At 44.0% G+C, this 20,279-nt stretch overlaps 1 protein-coding gene across 1 annotated transcript in view; it reads right to left on the bottom strand.

Moving 5' to 3' along the window:
• Positions 1-20,279, bottom strand: part of LOC310878179 (CUB and sushi domain-containing protein 1-like) — a 740,702-nt gene that overhangs the window by 31,545 nt on the left and 688,878 nt on the right. The window contains exons 60-67 of the mRNA XM_083792333.1: positions 19,767-19,952; positions 15,432-15,608; positions 12,230-12,415; positions 2,774-2,947; positions 1,961-2,027; positions 1,027-1,133; positions 717-790; positions 236-347 (exon numbers count right to left, since the gene is read on the bottom strand). Of these exons, the coding sequence (XP_083648459.1) occupies positions 236-347; positions 717-790; positions 1,027-1,133; positions 1,961-2,027; positions 2,774-2,947; positions 12,230-12,415; positions 15,432-15,608; positions 19,767-19,952 (1,083 nt within the window). The remainder of the gene's footprint in view (positions 1-235; positions 348-716; positions 791-1,026; positions 1,134-1,960; positions 2,028-2,773; positions 2,948-12,229; positions 12,416-15,431; positions 15,609-19,766; positions 19,953-20,279) is intronic.

Genomic DNA, 20,279 nt, shown 5'->3' with positions numbered 1-20,279 from the left:
GTCGGCAAGTGACTCTGCAGTGCAAAGATGCATAATCTAGACTAGATAAATTAGGCTAAAGACTGATGGGCTGATGATGGTGATGATTAGTCAAACAGAATACGTAGTCAAGTTTCCTCTCCTTTTCAACCAACTATAACCAACAACTGTAAAATCAGCAACACAACTACTATTACTATAAGCATTATCACCACTAACAGTGCATCTATTGCTACTACCAACAGTCATGCCTTACCAATACATTCCGGCTGGGTTCCACTCCAGCTGAGGTTTTCGAGGCAGGTTCTAGTGGTAGATCCTAAGATGTGGTAATTCTTTCTGCACTTGAAAGAAATCTTACTTCCAACCTGGAGAGATATTGAATACAAAAGAATATGCCATACAAATTATGAATGCAGTGTTTGAAATGAAAGGCCTTGACCATGTCTGGTCCCATCATCTTTCCAAATGTTATACTGGCTTGCATATTGACTCAGTATATATATTTTTGTTCTTTGTTCTTGAGCTTTTAAAAGCTAAATATACTAAATAAAGGTAAATAATAAAGGTCTTGTGGTTAAGAAACTGGGGAGGTCAGGGTTCGATCCCCGGCTGGGTCATACCAAAGAGTGTTAAAAATGGGACCCAATGCCTCCCTGCTTGGCACTCAGCATCAATGGGTTGGATTGGGGGGTCAAATCAAATTAAATGATTCCTGAGGGCAGCATGATTCTGACCTGAAATCCCTGAGCCAGTATAGGAATGCCATAGGCTGGAGTTCCTGGATCACGGCAACTGTTGAAGGCTGGGTCTAAAATGAGCATGCACGTGCGCACACGCACACGCGCACGCGCACACACACACACACACACACACACACACACACACACACACACACACACACACACACACACACACACACACACACACACACACACACACACACACACACACACACACACACACACACACACACACACTTGAAATAAGCACATGTCAGTGTTCATTCACATTTGACATGCCGTATTTGTCTTCAGCGTGACTCACCTATGCAGGCAGGCTGTTGGCCACTCCAGCTGCCGTCAGCCTGACACACCCTGTCAGCAGAGCCTACCAGGAGGTAGGGCGTGTGGCAGTGGAACCTGACCTCTGACCTATAGAAGAAGTACACACGTTTGAACAGAGTTCCTTCCTTCCACTATACTGCAATTATTAATACTACCAATACTAGTACTACTACTAATAAGAACAATATTAATTCTAATTAGGGTTGTCCCGATCCAATCACATGATCGGAAATCAAGGCCGATCACGTCACTTTCAAATGATCGGAATCGGATCGGGAGCAAAAAAACGTGATCGGGACATCCTTAGTATCAATATTATATCCATGTCATGATATTAGACTGGTTATTGTCTGTGATTTTGGATATTATACTATTGTGATATAGTCTGCTTGCCAGCTCAGAGCACCATTGTGCTGAATCCATTCCAAGCATTAGGCTAGCCTCGGTCCCAGGCTTACTTATCTGCGAAAAGAAAAGCCTGGTCACAACCTAAGGCAGAGAAGCTATCGGCGGTTGTATCCTCCGGAACAGCCATCAAATGTATTTCCCCCGGATACGATATTTTCCCGACCAATCACAACACTTGTTTCATTCGCGGAGAATGTAAACTGATTTGTAAGGCATCAACGATTTCACTTCCGCTAAAATCCCGCAACTTCCGCTGATAGTCTTTTCAGCTTAGGTCTTGCCCAGGGTGGCCTTAGGCTAAGAATGGCCATAGCCAAATGTGCTAACCTCTTCACATCTGTGATGACGGCTATGGCCGTTTTCATACCATACTCAACCTTTCTAACCTAAAACTTTGGTGTACTCAACATGCCTGGGTTCACATTCTGGCAAGTGGACAAATAAGGCATAAGTGTTCTATAAAAATATAAATATCGGATCGGAAAACTGAATGAAACCACACCGACCTGTAGGAGAAGGCCGTCCCCTCTCGGAAACCACCTCCAGGAGACCCCGGATCTCCGCAGAGAACAGCTAGAGGGAGAGACATCAGGTGACGTGAGGTCTCCTGAATACATTCATCGACATCAAAGTGCTCCAGTATGAATACATAATTAAATACATAAAACATGTCTGTAGCCAGCAGCAGCCTGTCTGATGTCTGGTATGGACGACTACTGTGTACTGACAGGAGGGGAAAGAAAACTGCCTTGACGAGCTCATACCGCGCACAGGAAATTCAACATCACTTTGCGAGAAAACCGAGAAATTGGAATTTATCTAAGGCTTGGTCGCAATGAGCGTACAGTCGGTTACGGTTATGGCGTGTTAATCCATGAAGGACGGGAACGCATCTGTGTCGCTTTAGCTTTTAACCATTTTAATCATTGTTTTATAGTACATTAGCTATTGAAAAATAGATCTACAAGATACAAGCTCTACAAGCTCATAGCGCGGCACCGAGTGCCACGCTACGAGCTTGTAGATCTGCTATTTTTGAAAAATCGTGAGAATGTGTGCAAAATTATAGGGTTATATTATTCTTTCACAGCAAACGTTTTTAACTCAAATCTTTGCTTCGGGGTGGAGGGTGGGGGGGGGGATCCCTGGAATAACATATTTTGAGAGGGGGGTCGGCGGCCAATTAGAATTACATATTTTGGGGTCCTTGACATGAAAAGGTTTGAGCACCACTGACACAGAAAATGAAAACAGAAAACTGTCAGGATTTAGATGATACATAATAGAATCCGGTCTCGGGTCATAATGGGTTAACTCACGTAGACACTGTGGGACGTCTCCCCGCCACGTTCCGTTCCCCTCGCAGGCCACCACGGCAGGACTCGACAACTGGTAACCATGGAGACAGCTGTAGCTCACGCTGGAGCCCCACGAATGGTCGCTTCCCTCCACCTTCCCATGGTGCACCAGGGGAACGGGCCCACACTGGATCACTGGAGCGAGGGAGCATGCACGCACACACACACACACACACAAACACACACACACACACACACACACACACACACACGTTAAACAACAGGAGTTCTAAGCAGCTGTTTGTTTATATTTTGTTTATGTCCTTACAAGTTAAAATCCCTGAATTGATTTGGTCACTTGCCCAGACATGATCAATTATAGCAGAGGATGAAAGCACATTATTACAGAAAGAGGCCCTATATATATATTTCAGGAAAGGAAATGACTAGAAAATAGTGTTAAGTGGTTGCTCATGCAAGGTCGCCGCCAACAATTCAAAGGGCAAAGGCAAGCAATTATGGCTTTGGAATGGGAGGTATTTCGCTTCCATGAAGTAGTGTTAACATATTATTACAGCGACAGTTAGAATATTATAGAATACAAAAATATGCTTTGCAAGCAGGGTACAGTCAGTTGTGAAAAAAGTACGTACCGTAGTATCAATATTGCAATATAGAAATACTCTTTTACGAGTAAAAGTCCAGAATTCAAAATGTAAAATAAAATAATAAAATAATAATTTAATTCAGCATATCTACAAGCTCACAATGCGATCGGATTGGGTGATTGGACATCGGGGCCGATCACGTCATTTTCAAATGCCAAAAAACATGATCAGGACATCCCTACAGTATCAATTCTATATCCATAACATGATATTAGACTGGATATTGTCTGTGATTTGGCATCCAACAGACTGTGGTTTACATACAGTATGGGCTTGAAGTTTCCTCAAGCAAGAGACAACAGTATAGTCTCCATGGACTTATAGCTTCATAACGAACCAATCATCACCATATGGAAACTCTGTCACTGACTGTGATGATGGTAATTAATGATAATCTCAGCAGCAGGAAGATTATCTAAACAAATATTACATGTGTTCCATGTTAGTACTTTAATTGGCATGTATATATACGTAGGGCTGCACAACATGAAAAACGGCTGAATTATTTTATATTTTCAAGAGATACATGGTTTCCAGTGGACACAGTAGGATACGTGTCGCGTTTGGTTCACGTGACCGGAAAAAATAATCTGTCACACAGGGTTCTCAGGGAAATTGAGGCGCAATGCAAAGTCTATGAGGGACAATGGCCGCTGCACCCAGGCAGTGTTGGGAAAGTTATTTTTTTTTAGGAACTAGTTCAGTTCACAGTTCAAATTTAAAAAAATGAACTAGTTCCGTTCATAGTTCATCATCCAAAATTTTGAACTAAAGTTCATCGTTTGAAAAATGAACTATTATAGTTATTTTTCGTTCTTTTTTTGCTTTAATTTTTATATATTTTTTTACATTTTACAAAAATTGCTATTTTGCAATGTGAAATGCCACCGAATGGGCACATACTTTTATTGTGAAGGCAAAAGTTTCTGAATGTTCTCAGAGCCTGCATCTCCGCATGCTGGGGGTGGCTGATCTACAAGCTCACAACGTGTCCGGACGCGACGCGTTGTGAGCTTGTATATCAGCTATTTTCAGCACGGAACACATTGTACGGCGAAGAATAAATCAGGCATCACTGCGATTCATTCACTGTGGAAGAGAGATGTCTTTTGTTGGCCGTTCGTGGCGATATTATGGACACGTACCTTCTCGACGCGATAATAACCAACTAAGCTATTGGAAGCTATTTTTCGTGGCACATTATGTTTAATCAAACAACAAGTTCCCTCAGTGTTTGTTAGGAGTTGGGACAGTGTCTGCTGCTGTCTGTCAGCGTGCATGATCATCATGCAGTAGCTACATGCGCGCTCCAGTGACAGCTGAGAAAGATTAGTTAATTTGTGTCGGATAGGGACTTATCGGTGGGTTTTCAGCTAAATATTAAGGCCTGTTTAGGGTGTGTTTTAGTGTCGGGGATTTCGCCTGGAAGACTCTATTGAAACACTCACTATTGAACGAAAGTTGAACGTGAAGAAGTGACGTTCACACACGCCAGAAATGAACGCGTTCACAATGACGTTCATCAAACAGAAATACAGTACGTTCAGTTCACGTTCACCCTAAATGTGAACGAGTTCGTGAACGATCGTTCTTTGAACGCGTTCGGGTACAACACTGCACCCGGGTTCCCCAGTTCCCCGCTGTTGTTGTCTGGACTGTGGAATAGTTTTGCACACTATTACAAACGATTGGAATCGTGAAACGGACCTACATTAGTGCCTGGATGATTCTTCAAAGCTTAGTGAAATTCTCAGCAGTGAAGCTTATTTCACGATTTCAATTCACCACAGACCTTAGTCAACGTGTTTGCACATTGCTGCAGTCCTGCAGTCAACATGCTCAAGGTGTTTGCCCATTGCTGCGGTCCTAGCCAATGTGTTCAAGGTGTTTGCCCATTGCTGCGGTCCTAGCAAACGTGTTCAAGGTGTTTCCACATTGATGCGGTCCTAGCAAACGTGTTCAAGGTGTTTCCACATTGCTGCGGTCCTAGCCAATGTGTTCAAGGTGTTTCCACATTGCTGCGGTCCTAGCCAATGTGTTCAAGGTGTTTGCACATTGCTGCGGTCCTAGCCAATGTGTTCAAGGTGTTTCCACATTGCTGCGGTCCTAGCCAATGTGTTCAAGGTGTTTCCACATTGCTGTGGTCCTAGCCAATGTGTTCAAGGTGTTTCCACATTGCTGCGGTCCTAGCCAACGTGTTCAAGGTGTTTGCACATTGCTGTGCAATGGACCCAAGATTTGCTCTGAAATTCAGGTCTGTAAACGCAGCTGCAGCAGTCTGCAAAAACCTTTTATTTCCCTTGTATAATTACAATATGGATTCTATGTGGTTTCTTTACAACAGAGTAACAATGGCTCGTTAAGATAGTTTCATAATAGTAACATTTATGTCTCTCTAAGATAATGCCAACCATCTGCATGGTTTCAAACAGCTAATATGTATGTCTCTCTAAGATAATGCCAACCATCTGCATGGTTTCAAACAGCTAATGAAGTTGTTGTAACGCTCTAACTAGGAGGCAGATGGTTCCGTGTTCCAGTCACTGTACTATGATAATGTGTACAAACAAACCCACACAGAAACGTAATAACAAACCCACATACACTAATTGACTCGCATGTGTGACGCACGCACAGTTTCACATAGACAGAATGCAGCAATAATCAAACGGGACTCCCGTGATCATTATAAATATAGTCCCCAGAAGCACAGTCTCTTTTCCTTCTATCTTTGTCATCCTAGTCTCTACTGTGCTGTTCCCGTCGTCTCCCCCCTCCCCCCCACCACACGGCCCAGTGATATCATGAAAGTGCAATTAGCGAAAAAAGTTGTTCTTTATCGTGTCGTCGTGGGTTGCTAGGCAACTGTCACTGCGTACACTCCGCTTTAGTTCATTTGTTAATTTTGGCTTCATGTCGTAGTGTACGACGTACACGTAGCTGTAGCAGCATCCACAGTATGAAGAGTCAGCAATGATAACTATTAATTCAATGAAAGTGATTTTACCTATCACGTATAGGCCTACTGTAGGTGAAAATTACAAAATGTGTGATAAATATAAAAAAGCTTAAGGGATATCATATTAATTTACTTATACTGATCCTATAAACAATTTTATATATGGTTTTTCTCCACTCAATTCATAATTAATGTCCCAATTTTGGCGGTCTGGCTCATTGACTAAAGGCCTATTCATAGTCTGGATTTTCGGTGGTGAGGTGACCACCGCTCCATATATGGACCATGGGCAGGGGCCCTGTCCAGAGACAACCGTGGGGCCGACGGACTCGAAACCGGGTGAGGTGACCGCCGGAGCTGTAATAACGTGGAGCGGTGGTGAGTAAAAATAGAGATAAGGGCTGGGGAGAGCAGTGGTTTGCTCTTCAACGCGGCTCCGTGACGTCATGTTGTAGTTAAGTTTTGGTGTTCACCTCACCACCGCAACCACAGTTCAGAACTGGTTCTGAACCGAAACGGTTCCCAACCGGTGGAAAAGGGGCCTCTGTGAACATCCTGTTGTTATTTATCTGTACGCTCCACCGTAGTGCTGATATAATTAAGTGACATTATCCCTGTATTGTCTCGCCTTTAGATCTGGACCCTTATTAGATCTTCAACATCTTAAATAAATAAAAGGTTGTCTATGGAGATACCCTAGTTTTCTGATAAATGTATGTTGCTATATATATATACTAGAATTTCGCGGCCGCTTCGCGGCCGCTCATCCCAGAGTTACGTTGCCGCGCACTATGGGAAGAAGGAAATTGCGGGAGTTGACTCCACATGTAGTAACAGATGGGTTATTAGTTATTATTATGTGTCCTTATTAGTGTAGTGTAGTCAACACGTTATGGCTCATACACACTGCCCGGTATTTGCTCCGATTATGCTGTCGGGGAGCATTTTTGGCGCTGGCCGACAAAACCCCTGATCTGACGTTAAGCGGTGCCCAAAAGTTATAGATCACAAAGGCTTTGCAGGTAGAGCACATGACATGGACCTAAAAAAATATTTAATTTTAATATAAAAAACTATTTTTGCATCTGCCGCTTGAGATGACCTTGATTGATTGACATAAAAAAGGGCCTGTCAGCTCAAACACACAATGCAATAGTTGTTGTTGCGTACAATCATCAGTAGCAAAGTCAAATACCAAAAATAAAAACCCTACCATTTCCATTTCCCCCCCTCTATTTCCCATTCCATGTGCGTTTGTCTTATAGTTTCTCTAGCCTCTGTACTACTGCCACCTACCGTCCATTCATTGTATTACACAGTGGGTGAAAAAAACACACCCCTTAAGACTAAACCCGACCCATCAGAGGTGTGGCTTCCAGAGGTACCTTTGACATGACATTGTGTGTGTGTGTGTGTGTGTGTGTGTGTGTGTGTGTGTGTGTGTGTGTGTGTGTGTGTGTGTGTGTGTGTTTCGATGTGCAGGGCGTTGCTGAAAATGAGCACCTGTGCTCAGCTACTTCCCTGGTTAAATAATAAAAAAAAAAGAAAGGTACCTTTCAAAACCTATAGAAGTCAGCCTGGTACAGACGAAGGGGACACCACTGTATGTAGCCTCAATTACATTTTGTAACTATTTTCTGCAATGGGATGATAGTTTTATTTGGTGGGTACAGCTGGTCGTTTTGAAAGTAGCTCTGAAGTAAAAAAAAGTGTGGGCAGCCCTGGTATAGATGAATATATATATATATATATATATATATATATATATATATTCATTCCGTGAGTAAATCCCTGTAGGCTACCCACATATTTGTAAATATATATATTATATATAATATATATATACTGTATATATACTGTATATAAATATATATATATATATATATATATATAGAATATTAGTGGTCCATGACATGAAAATGTTTGAGAACCACTGCTCTAAAACAACATTGGACAATGATGTTTGACAGTCAGCAATATTGTTGCTTATTCTAGATTTATTTTCTGACTTTTTCGGATTTTCTGACTTGATCTGGCCTGTTAACATTTTCATAGACCTGGTTGCTTGTTTCCCTCAGTCAATGTGGCAACCCTGGTCAATGCCGTGTTGACTGTTGTGGTTCTGTATGATGATTTAGCTTAGCACACAACAGCTAGGAGGATGCAGCAGGCTGATGCCGTCATGTTTAACAGTATTTTGCGCAATTTATGTCCCCGAATTTATGGATATGGACTTATGGCTCCATCGCTGCCTCTTTCTTTAGTAGAAGTAGAAATTTAACGTGTTGCTGACTGTTTACCTCCCTCTCACACGCGCGCACACACACACACACAGCTGACGTCCTCTCCCACTGACGTCAGCTGTTCATTTATCTCCTTATTCATACACGCTTTGAGCTGAGAGAAGCTATAAAGCACCTTTTAAATATGACAATGCTGTATATATATCAGCTGCACAGTTCAGGCAAGTGTCTGTGGCATATTTAACTTTAACAAAATAGGTTTGACAGCTTAAATCCGCACGGCAGTGTTGTGTGTGTGTGGGACACGGGGTAGTGTGGTGTGTGTGCGTGCAATCAGAAGTACTGGCAGTAGCGAAATAACAAACGCGATCTGTCTAATCGTAGTAGTTAGGCACAAACCAAGTAGTTTCTAAGAACAATGTTGATGTAACTAAGACATTCGCTGAGCGAGCTATATTTTAAATACAGAGATTTAGAAGGAATAAGCGAAATGGTGAGGCGACCGTGAGGTAAGGTTTCTCTGCGGAGATGGAGATCCATAGGGGAGATCACATTACAGCAGCCAAAGAGGGAGGGGGGGGCTGAGATGTTGGTATGGTATGATGTTTCATTGGCTAGTAGCCTACCACATCTTTTGCGCCACGTGACAACTTCTCAATTGTATATTAGATATGTAGCTAAAATGAACATTGTGCAGCGCCAAAGCCAGAGTTCATGTCCTTGATCCTGGCTAGCTGTGTGTTGTCTGCACGTCCCATGAGAGTATGCGTAGCTCCTGGCTAGCCAACCGCTGATGAGGATTCCAAAATAACTTTTTTTTTTGGACTTAGTCATTGGGTCACACTCCAACAAAACAAAAACCCTGGCCTGCAACTGCAGCAGCAGCAGTTGCCCCCGCCTCTCAATGTCATGGCTTCTATTCCTTCCTTTCTCCTCCTCTTCCATTCTCTCTCGTTGACTGTCTCACTCTTCTCTCTCCTTCTGCTCCTGGTAGAAATATTGTACTTTTTTTACTCATTTGAAAATCTAAAAGCAAATTTGTGGGTTTTGCTGTTTTCTAAAAAAAAAGTTTTTGTTTCATACATCTAAAACTGTTTGTGGCATTCTGCATCATGAGTTTATACTTCCTACTTTTGGTTCTTTATCTACATGTTGATACCAATACTTTGTATACTGTAACAGAGTATTTCTACAATGCAGTATTGATATTTTTACTCAAGTCCACCACTGCACTCCTCTCTCCTTCTGGCATGCGTCTCTCTCTCCTCAGCTGTTCTCTCCACCAGCCATTTACAGTTGTTCTGTCGCTAGTTTGTTTGTTCCTCGTCTCATTAATCCATCCAGCTCATAGCGCGGCACCGAGTGCCGTGCTACGATCTTGTAGATCTACTATTTTTGAAAAATCATGAAAATGTGGTGCAAATCTTTGAATATATATTCTTTCAGAGTGAACGTTTTTAACTCAAATCTTTGCTTCTGGGGGGAAAAAACCTATTTTCAGGTGGGGGTTGACGGCCAATTACATATATTTTTGGGGGTCCTTGACAATGTCCTTGACAAATGTTTGAGAACCACTGACATAGAAACATAGGTCTAAATGGGTTAAATCCACCCTTCCAACCTTCTCATCTCCCTCACTTCTTCCTCCTACCTACTGTACAGTACTGCCTGAGCAAAGTCCTTCTTCCTCCTACCTACTGTACAGTACTGCCTGAGCAAAGTCCTTCTTCCTCCTACCTACTGTACGTACTGCCTGAGCAAAGTCCTTCTTCCTCCTACCTACTGTACGTACTGCCTGAGCAAAGTCCTGCACGTTAATGGAACGCAAACACATCCATGCCAGTTCGTTTTCACTCCCAGAATTCAATCAACACGTCTCCCTTGATACGCAGAATGCACACCTAATATGGACCTGTGTGTGCGTGCGTGCGTGCGTGCGTGCGTGCGTGTGTGCGTGCGTGCGGCTATAAAGATAGTGTTGATAAAAAAATGTTTGTGGTTTGTTTCGTTTAATGATCATAAATAATGTATGGTTTGTTTTGTATAATAATAAAATAAGTTATGGTTTGTTTTATATAAGAGATGATGTCTGAGGGAGAAGAGAGTATAAGAGAATGGTACATAAAAGGAGGACATCAAGAGAGCTGAACAGAACAAACGAAAGTTTGACAGAAAATGGAGGTGACAAGAAAACAATAAATAAAGAAATAATAAAGAACAAAACAGGAGAGTAGACAATGGGGGGGACAAGCTCCTCTCCTCCTCCCATCCTGTCTGTTGCCTTATTACCGTTCTTCCTATATCCTTCAGTCTCCTCCTTCTACTTCTTCACTCCCCACCATTCAAGTCTCTCTCTCTCTCTCTCTCTCTCTCTCTCTCTCTCTCTCTCTCTCTCTCTCTCCTCTCCTCTCCTCCCTCTCCTCTCCCTTCTCCTCTCTCCTCTCTCCTCTCTCCCTCTCTCTCTCTCTCTCTCTCTCTCTCTCTCTCTCTCTCTCTCTCTCTCTCTCTCTCTCTCTCTCTCTCTCTCTCTCTCTCTCTCTCTCTCTCTCTCTCTCTCTCTCCCCCCCCCCCCTCCCTCCCTCTTAGTGGTGTCTCTGCCAGCTCTCTGTTTTTTTTGTTGCTTTTTCTCTCATCTCAGTTCAAAGCCTTAGCAGCAGCTGCAGGAGCCAGCAGGAGATTTTGCTGTTTGTGGGAAACAGTGGCAGCACAGATCTCAGGAAACATTCAATGTCTTACTGTACTAGCTGTCTAGACCAGCACTAAACTCTTAACTACACGGGCCACTCTAAAACATTCATTTCATTTTAACAGCATTCTATTTTATGCACTTGTATTTCTCTTCTCTGTTTGTGGGAGACTGCTGCATGGCGGGAAGGATGTCAGACATGCAGTATACACTCCAACACAACACTGGTATTGTTGTTAAAGTCTCATGGAACAATGTTCAACTCTTATCAGCCACTACGGTACATGTAACTTCATGGAAGATTGCAATGGGAGTTCTCAGACACAAAAGGATTTTCTCAAAGATGTCAAAGATGTCAACAGCGATGCCAGCTGCACTCCCAACCAACAACCTGCATGGGATGAGTCCCACAAATGAACACACAGTAATTACTAGCGCAAGCAGAGCGCGCAATGGTTTTCAACCAGTGCTTCGATGCGTCGTCGTTTGATGTGTATGTCCCGTGGCAGCGTATGACGTAATCATTACTTGTGCTCCCGACACTAAAATATATCATCATTACGTCACCATCGAAAATCAATTACACCCTGGCATTGGTACATATCTTCATCACGTCATACGCTGCCACGGGACATATGCATCAAACGACCAAAGTAACAACAGTATACCTATACATATCTATACGAATCTTAGAGCATTCTAGTTTTCTGGAAAATGCTTCTATCCTAGTATGACCACTTCAAATGCTCTAATAATTAAAAAATAATAAACGAAAATAGCCTATCTACAAGCGCATTGAGAGCTTGTAGATAGGCAATATTCCCTGCGCAACATGTGCCCATAGAAGACATGCTGGCTTCTACGGAATCCAAATGACTGAGATCAGTCGTAGCGACTGAGAACTGTAATCCATGGTCTTACCCCGACAGCTGGGTTTGGTTTGGTTCCAGGACCCGTCCTTGCCACAGAGCAGAGTGCTCCGTCCCGGCCCAGGAGGCTCCGTCATGTGACCAGGGTTGCAGCGGTACGTCACTGTGCGGTTGAAGGTGAAGTCACTTCCTAAGTAGATCCCGTTGGCTATCGGCCCAGGGTCACCACAGCCGATGACTATAAAACAAGTGTGGGGGTTAGGAGGGAGTGGAGAGACACAGAGATATTTCCAACAAGTGATGCAGATCACAAAATATAATAATTTTTACTGCATTTACTATGACACCTCCATAATGTATATAGTCACTGCTGAGTTATTCCTTACCAGTGTTGCGGACTCTATTTCTTTTGCTTAGGGGCCGTTCACACCAAGCACGATAACTCTAACTAGAAAGGGACATACTGTAGCTCTACCAGTCTTAACCCAGGGCTGTGATAAGTTATCACAGCCCTGGGTTCAGCCAGGCAGCGGTAGTTAGAGTTATCACTGATAACTCTAACTACCGCTGCCAAGCTTAACCCAGGGCTGTGATAACTCTAACTACCGCTGCCTGGCTTAACCCAGGGCTGTGATAACTCTAACTACCGCTGCCAAGCTTAACCCAGGGCTGTGATAACTCTAACTACCGCTGCCTGGCTTAACCCAGGGCTGTGATAACTCTAACTACCGCTGCCTGGCTTAACCCAGGGCTGTGATAACTCTAACTACCGCTGCCAAGCTTAACCCAGGGCTGTGATAACTCTAACTACCGCTGCCAAGCTTAACCCAGGGCTGTGATAACTCTAACTACCGCTGCCAAGCTTAACCCAGGGCTGTGATAACTCTAACTACCGCTGCCAAGCTTATCCCAGGGCTGTGATAACTCTAACTATCGCTGCCAAGCTTAACCCAGGGCTGTGATAACTCTAACTACCACTGCCAAGCTTAACCCAGGGCTGTGATAACTCTAACTACCGCTGCCAAGCTTAACCCAGGGCTGTGATAACTCTAACTACCGCTGCCAAGCTTAACCCAGGGCTGTGTAATCATGAGCTGCGGTCATCAGCACCCAATAAAGCTGCGGGGGAAATATTGGTACCGATTGGTAACGTACGCGGCTTACTGATACGAGGTTCCGGGTTCGCCTCCCAGCCGGCGCTACACTAGTGCTTACTTTTCTATTTGAACAAGCATTTGTTGATGGTTCATGATTTTATTTTCGATGTTTGTATTATTGTCTTGTTGAGTTGAATTGTACAGCATTTATTTTTCTAATTGTACAGCATTTATTTTTCTGCGTTATGCTGATGTTTTGTTTGTTTTCTTCCTCACTGTATGTAAAGCACTTTGTGAGATCTCTCTGTGAGGGCTGCTATACAGTAAATAAAATGTACTAACTAAATTTACTTATTACTTCCTTGCTTATGATTCTTGATGACTATATCTACAGTACGTGTATTACCTTGTGTTGTTGCTTACTGTAAATCGCTCTGGATTAAATGTCTAAATTGTAAATTGAAAATGATCTCCACAAACTGTAAGCCTTCCACATCAAAAGCCTAGGGAAAATACAGATAATATTTTGATCCAAAACCACACCCATCCAAACAATCAATCAATCAGTCCGTGTAAAATAGTTAACCATCCTTTGGTGGAAATGGATTGGTTATGTCTGCCATACAGAGCAGGACAACAAGACGTGAATGTAAAAGAGGCGACCCAAGAACACCTGGGGTAGGACAGTAGAGGGAGGGGCTGAGGACCCTGTGTTACACCTGGGCTACTTTAAAGACACTGACCCGGAACTGACAGGAGTGCACATACTTCGCTGCTGCCCTGTATACATGCCAGCCGGCATTAAAAGTCAATAAGTAAGTTACACTAATATTGTTGTTATAATTCAGTTGTGGTGTGGAATCTGCCATTGCCTTCAGTTACAATTATTTTGACATGTAACTCAAATATTATAGCATTATTGGACCATATGCAGACCGTAGCCATCTTGCCATATAAGTTAATGGTAGGGTGCTAACAAGGTGCAATTTCCCATTGACAGCCCAAACAGAAAAGTTCTATCTTATTGTATTAAACAACGTCAAACTCACCAACATTGCAGCTGTGTGTCCTGAGCATAACTCACTGTGTCCTGAGCAGAACTCACTGTGTGTCCTGAGCAGAACTCACTGTGTGTCCTGAGCATAACTCACTGTGTGTCCTGAGCATAACTCACTGTGTGTCCTGAGCATAACTCACTGTGTGTCCTGAGCATAACTCACTGTGTGTCCTGAGCATAACTCACTGTGTGTCCTGAGCAGAACTCACTGTGTGTCCTGAGCAGAACTCACTGTGTGTCCAGAGCATAACTCACTGTGTGTCCAGAGCATAACTCACTGTGTGTCCTGAGCATAACTCACTGTGTGTCCTGAGCAGAACTCACTGTGTGTCCTGAGCAGAACTCACTGTGTGTCCTGAGCAGAACTCACTGTGTGTCCTGAGCAGAACTCACTGTGTGTCCTGAGCAGAACTCACTGTGTGTCCAGAGCATAACTCACTGTGTGTCCTGAGCATAACTCACTGTGTGTCCTGAGCATAACTCACTGTGTGTCCTGAGCATAACTCACTGTGTGTCCCACTCCTGAGCATAACTCGGGCACTGTCCGACCGAACGACAAACTTGGCATGTGTCCCAGATGACCGGGGGAGTGCAGTCAGTGCCGAGTTCCCAGATTATATCGTCCCCGACTTGGGTGGTCCCCGAGTAGGGAGGTGGTAAATGGTGCATTTATATAGAGCCTTTATCCAAGGCGCTGTACAGAGATTGTGCATTACATTCAGGAGCAATTAGGGGTTCAGTGTCTTGCTCAAGGACACTCAACTCTGGGGGAGCTCAGGTTCGAACTGGCAACCTCGCAGTTACCATCATCCGACCACTCTACCCCTGAGCCACCGCCGCCGTGGTGCCCGTGTAGCACTAAGAATTCCACTATAATAATTCTATAATATAATATTACTGTTACTACTACTACCAACGAATACTAAGTACTGCTAGTCCTAATAGTAGAATACAAACAATATTGCCAATGATAAAATATTTACGGCAGAGGGCTGGCGAGCTAGGAAACTGCGCCTGCTCTATCCATCCCCTAATAGCAACACTGTCAATGATACTGCAGCAATACTAATAAGAACAAATAAAATCTATATAAATCCTACCAGTGCAGTCAGGAGGTTGTCCCGTCCACGTTCCGTTAGTGGTGCAGTGTCTGGTGGTGAGGCCCGATGTCTTGAATCCTTCCCAGCATGCGTAAGCCACGGAGCTGCCAAAGGTGATGCCATCACTGAAGACTATCCTGCCCTGGGCCGGGGTGCCGGGGTTACCGCACGATACCGCTGCAGAAACATATTAAATATGCATGATGTATTGTAATTATTAATAATTTACTGCTGTCACTCAAGCCCTTGCTGTTGGCAGTGGTGGAAACTATAATACTCAAGTACTGTACTCACGATAAGTAACATTTTGAGTTATTCAACTTTTTAATACTTTTTCTATACTTCTACCCCACTACGTTTCAGAGGCAAATATTGTACCTTTTTTTACCGGAAGTTACAAGTTACTTTGCAGCTTCTTCCGCCACTGACTGTTGGATGCAGTTATGGGAGGATTACCACAAGACAGAAACGGTCCCTGAGGTAGACTAGAGACCTAGCTAATGTGAGGCAGTTTGGCCATTTGATCCTCAAAGACTGGAATCCTGCACACTGTCTTCACTTACAGAATTGTATTTAAGCAGCAACGTTTTGGTCACTCTGAGCCTCTGACGAAGGCCCGACCAACCGAGACGTTGCTTTTCCTACTCTTCCGGTTCATTTATCCAACGCACCTGTCCCCCGTCGGTGTGCATAAGGACGTTTTGTTTCTTCCGTGATTGGATCCTCGGCAACAGCTGTGAGCTAGGGACTGAAAATGTGTCTGGTATTATATTCACATCAATCACTGCCACGGGCAAGATAAGCAATGCACTCAAGTGTTCCGGCCTTATCGATCCTCCTATTACTGAAAGAAAGGTTGGATGCAAAGATAAAGCAGAGCACTCCGTGAGATGATCATGGAGAGATGGAACCATTAATTACCAGCTACTCATCAATACCTGTAGCAGGACAGTGGAACTAACTATCAGGCACAAAACCTTGTATCTCCACGACTTCAACTTTTTATGTTGTTCTCAGAGGACCCTTTTCCACCGGTTGGGAACCGGTTCAGTTCACAACCAGTTTTTAGTCCATGAGCCAGACCTCCAAAATATTGGAACGTTGATTATGAATTGAGTTCAGCAATACCATACCTTATCAGTGTTATTATGATAACACTTCCACAGGAGTAGCTTTTTCATATTTATGAAACATTTTGTAATTTTCACCTACAGTAGGCCTATAGGTGAATAGGTAAAAAAATATTAAGTTCCCCAGTTGATTACTTACACGAAGACAATGCATTATTGTTTTACACATTTTCTCATCGTAGCTTAGTTTTCATTACATTTTCGTCAGTGAAAAATGGTAGTTGACGAAGATTTTTCGTTGTGTGGCATCACAATCATTGTAAGTAACCATTTTACTGCACATGTACAGTACTGTACATCTGCAATTTTTGAGCATTAAAAAAGATCCAGATCTTTTCTAGATCTGGGTCCGCAACCAAATAGAGGGTATGCGCGAGACATCATCATACCCGGAAGTTGTGGGCATGGCGTAAGTTCAGGTGGTTGGTGCTAAGGTGAAAACCAGGTATACTTTGGGCGTGTTCGGAAAAATACCCAAGCCCCCGTGAGTCTCTCGTTGAAGCACTTTAGTGTTCAGCAGTTTCGTCTGTATCCTTTTATAATGGAATTACCGCACCAGGGTAATAGGGGGCACGGTGGCACAGTTGGTAGTGCTGTCGCCTCACAGCTAGAAGGTCCTGCGGGTTCGATTCCCGCTGGGGACGCTGTGGGCACTGGCGGCGTGTTCCCTCCTCCGCGTCATCAGTGCCCATACCCGAGGCGGGGGTTGGCGATAGGGCCTTTATGTGTGGAGTTTGCATGTTCTCCCCGTGTCCCCTAGGGTAGATACCCTCACAAAAACATGCCGTAATCCTTGTCTCTAAAACTACCTCCCTCTGGCCAGCCGGGGCGCCTGATGGAGGGGAAAGGAACTGGTCGGAATAACGTGTCCCTTCCACGCGTCCGGCCGGCCGGCCGGGGAAATTCCCCTGTCAGGTGAAAAGAAGCAGCTTGGACTCCTCATGCATAGAAGGAGGCATGAGGTCAGTCCGCTGCCCCCCCAGGTTGGCAGAGGAAGTGTAGCGCCCAGGATTACATTAGATAATTGGCACTGGGTGAAAAGAAAACTGGGTTACAAAATCGTGGGATAAAAATTTAATTAAAAAAAAAGAGGAAATACCCCACCGGAGCGCACGCACCTATTAGTTAGCATTGTACAGTGTGCTCAGTGCGCTATTTCTGAACGCGCCGTTAATGAACTGGTGGGTGTGTGTGGCCACATGAAAACAGCGTTTTAACACTTTCTGTACACTTTTTTTAATTTGTTATCTTCCTACTAGTATACCTACCTGATATACTACCTGATGATCATTGGGGGGGAGGGGAGGGAATGACGGCACTCCATCTTTAATAATAAGTACATTATATCCATTGGAACAGAGATTGTTTTTGTTTAGTTTTTTTTCTGTGAAAAGTAGAGGCTTTTGGACATCCAAGGTTTCCGTGGCGGGCAGAGAGGAGCTTCCCGCTCCAGCAGCCTCATAGTGTCTATCTGTGGTCTCTGGTCTGAACCAGTGATCCATCGATCTGGAGGTGCTGGCACAGCACATCCACTTAACAGGCCAGACAGGCATTAGCAACCAACCACAGCACATCTCGCTAATAGGTTCATGACAGCTGACAGGCATTAACAATCAAACACCTATTGAATGGATTCATTAGTTAGAGCCTTTAGAGAGCTCTGAAGTGAACGGCACGGGCGTGTGCGTGTGTGTGTGGTGCACGCCCGGTGTGCAAGAATGCCAGGCACGAGTGGTGGAAGAATGGAAGGCTTTGTTTCTGTGTGTATGTGTGTGTGTGTGTGTGTGTGTGTGTTGTGGCATGGTTGTGTGTTGTGGTGACATGGTTTTGTGCGTGTGTGCGAGCAGCATTGTTTATGTGGCATTGTGTGTGTGTGTGTGTGTGTGTGTGTGTGTGTGCGTGTGTGCGTGTGTGTGTGTGTGTGTGTGTGTGTGTGTGTGTGTGTGCGTTCGTGCGTGCGAGCGTGGGGGGGGGGGGGGGGGGGGGGGGGGGGTGGGAACTGTTTGTTGGCTCTTGTGTCTCAGTGATGGATGTCTCTTTCTGTCTGAATCAGCCTTAAAACACAATTAGCTTAATGAGAAACAACTCTGGAAGGTCGTAAATAAACGAAACACGCGAAACCCCCATGCACGCACACACGCACACACAGCTTAAAGTCACATAGATTGACTGGTTGCGTATTAAGAACATCAACATAATTGACGTGGAACATGATCTGATAGTAACCATGCATATCATTAAGAAATGGTTCGGACCTCCACATAACCTTTAAGCATCTGATACTGTAGACTGAGCTTCACCGCCCTGTGAATTTCACTGAAACGAAAACCAAATGGACCCATCATACAGGGTCCATTTGGTTTGATTTGTAAACTCCCACGGTTCAAAATGTAACACTGATTTAACACAGCCTAATTGCCACTGATTTAGGCCAGCCTAATTAAGAGTGGATTGTGCCTTCTGCCTGCACTATTCATTATGTTTAATTCGTCATTTTAATGCCAATAGAAAAATCCGTGACATACACACTATACCTAATTTGAACATGGCAATCCTATAGTATATTATACCCAGTCCTGATGGTGGAGGTAACGTCACCATTATGCCGATTTTGACCAATCTGGCAAAAGCACATCCGGTTTAACGAATCATAACGTCCAAAGCATTAGTAGCTTTGGACTGTGTAGCACTGTTAGATCTCTTTTATAACCAAGTCAAATTAAGTTCTAATCAAGCCAATCATTTACGCAGCGACGCACATAAAGACTGCGCGCGTGCGTGATCGACTGTGCATGCGTGGATTTCGGCCGGTTTTAAGTAGATTACATCGGCCGTTAGCCAAACAAGCTGAAAGTTGCTACATTTTGTTACATTAAGCTCCCGATTACAGGGAATTAAACGATTACGTCAATAACATGACGTAACGTGGCCATGAGGGATTTATTGATTCATTATGTCAATTACGTCAATAGCCATAAGGGGGTGAACTGTAATTAACCACTTGAACAGAGAACAGTGGTTCTCAAAGTGCAGCAGCCCAACACTGACCACATCAGCACATTGGGAACGACACCCCCTCTACACTGTAGTTCACTTCCACTCCTAGACCAGGAAATGTGTCTCGTTTTCCCATGCAGGCTTTCAATTCTGAGCCGAATGCGAAACGAAAATGAAAGCCTGGGTACCGACCGAGGCCATTCCTCACCTTGACAGACGGGCTGCGTGGCGCTCCAGGTTCCGTTGTGGAGGCAGGTCCTCTCGGCTGAGCCCATTAGGGTGTATCCCGCCTCGCAGCTGAAGCGCAGCAGGCTCTTGGTTTTGAACTCCTCTCCGCCCAGGCGGGCACCGTGGGGGGGAACCCCGGGGTCCCCACACACTCCTGGGCTCACACCTGAGAGGAGGGAGGGCTGTTATGCATGTACAGCAGTGCTTTTCAACCCTTTTCATTTCAACGTCCATTATTTACTCTGCATTTGTACAAGCTCAAAACGTGTCGATGTAGATCGGCTATTTTAATTTTTCAAAATGTTTTTCAAAGGGATATGGGATTCAGCATGGACAAAAATTTGCCTCTTTATAGACCCAAAACCTTCACTATTTTGTTATCATTGGATAGGATTTTGTCCCCAATAACATGCTGTACTGATGTTGGTACCATAGGAGAGATAACAGGAAATATTGATCAAAATAACAATTCCTATACATTCTATAATTGTGT

Source organism: Protomyctophum parallelum (assembly GCF_964188405.1).
Source record: "Protomyctophum parallelum genome assembly, chromosome: 2".
Taxonomy (NCBI): domain Eukaryota; kingdom Metazoa; phylum Chordata; class Actinopteri; order Myctophiformes; family Myctophidae; genus Protomyctophum; species Protomyctophum parallelum.
This window is presented reverse-complemented; position numbering and strand designations above follow the sequence as displayed.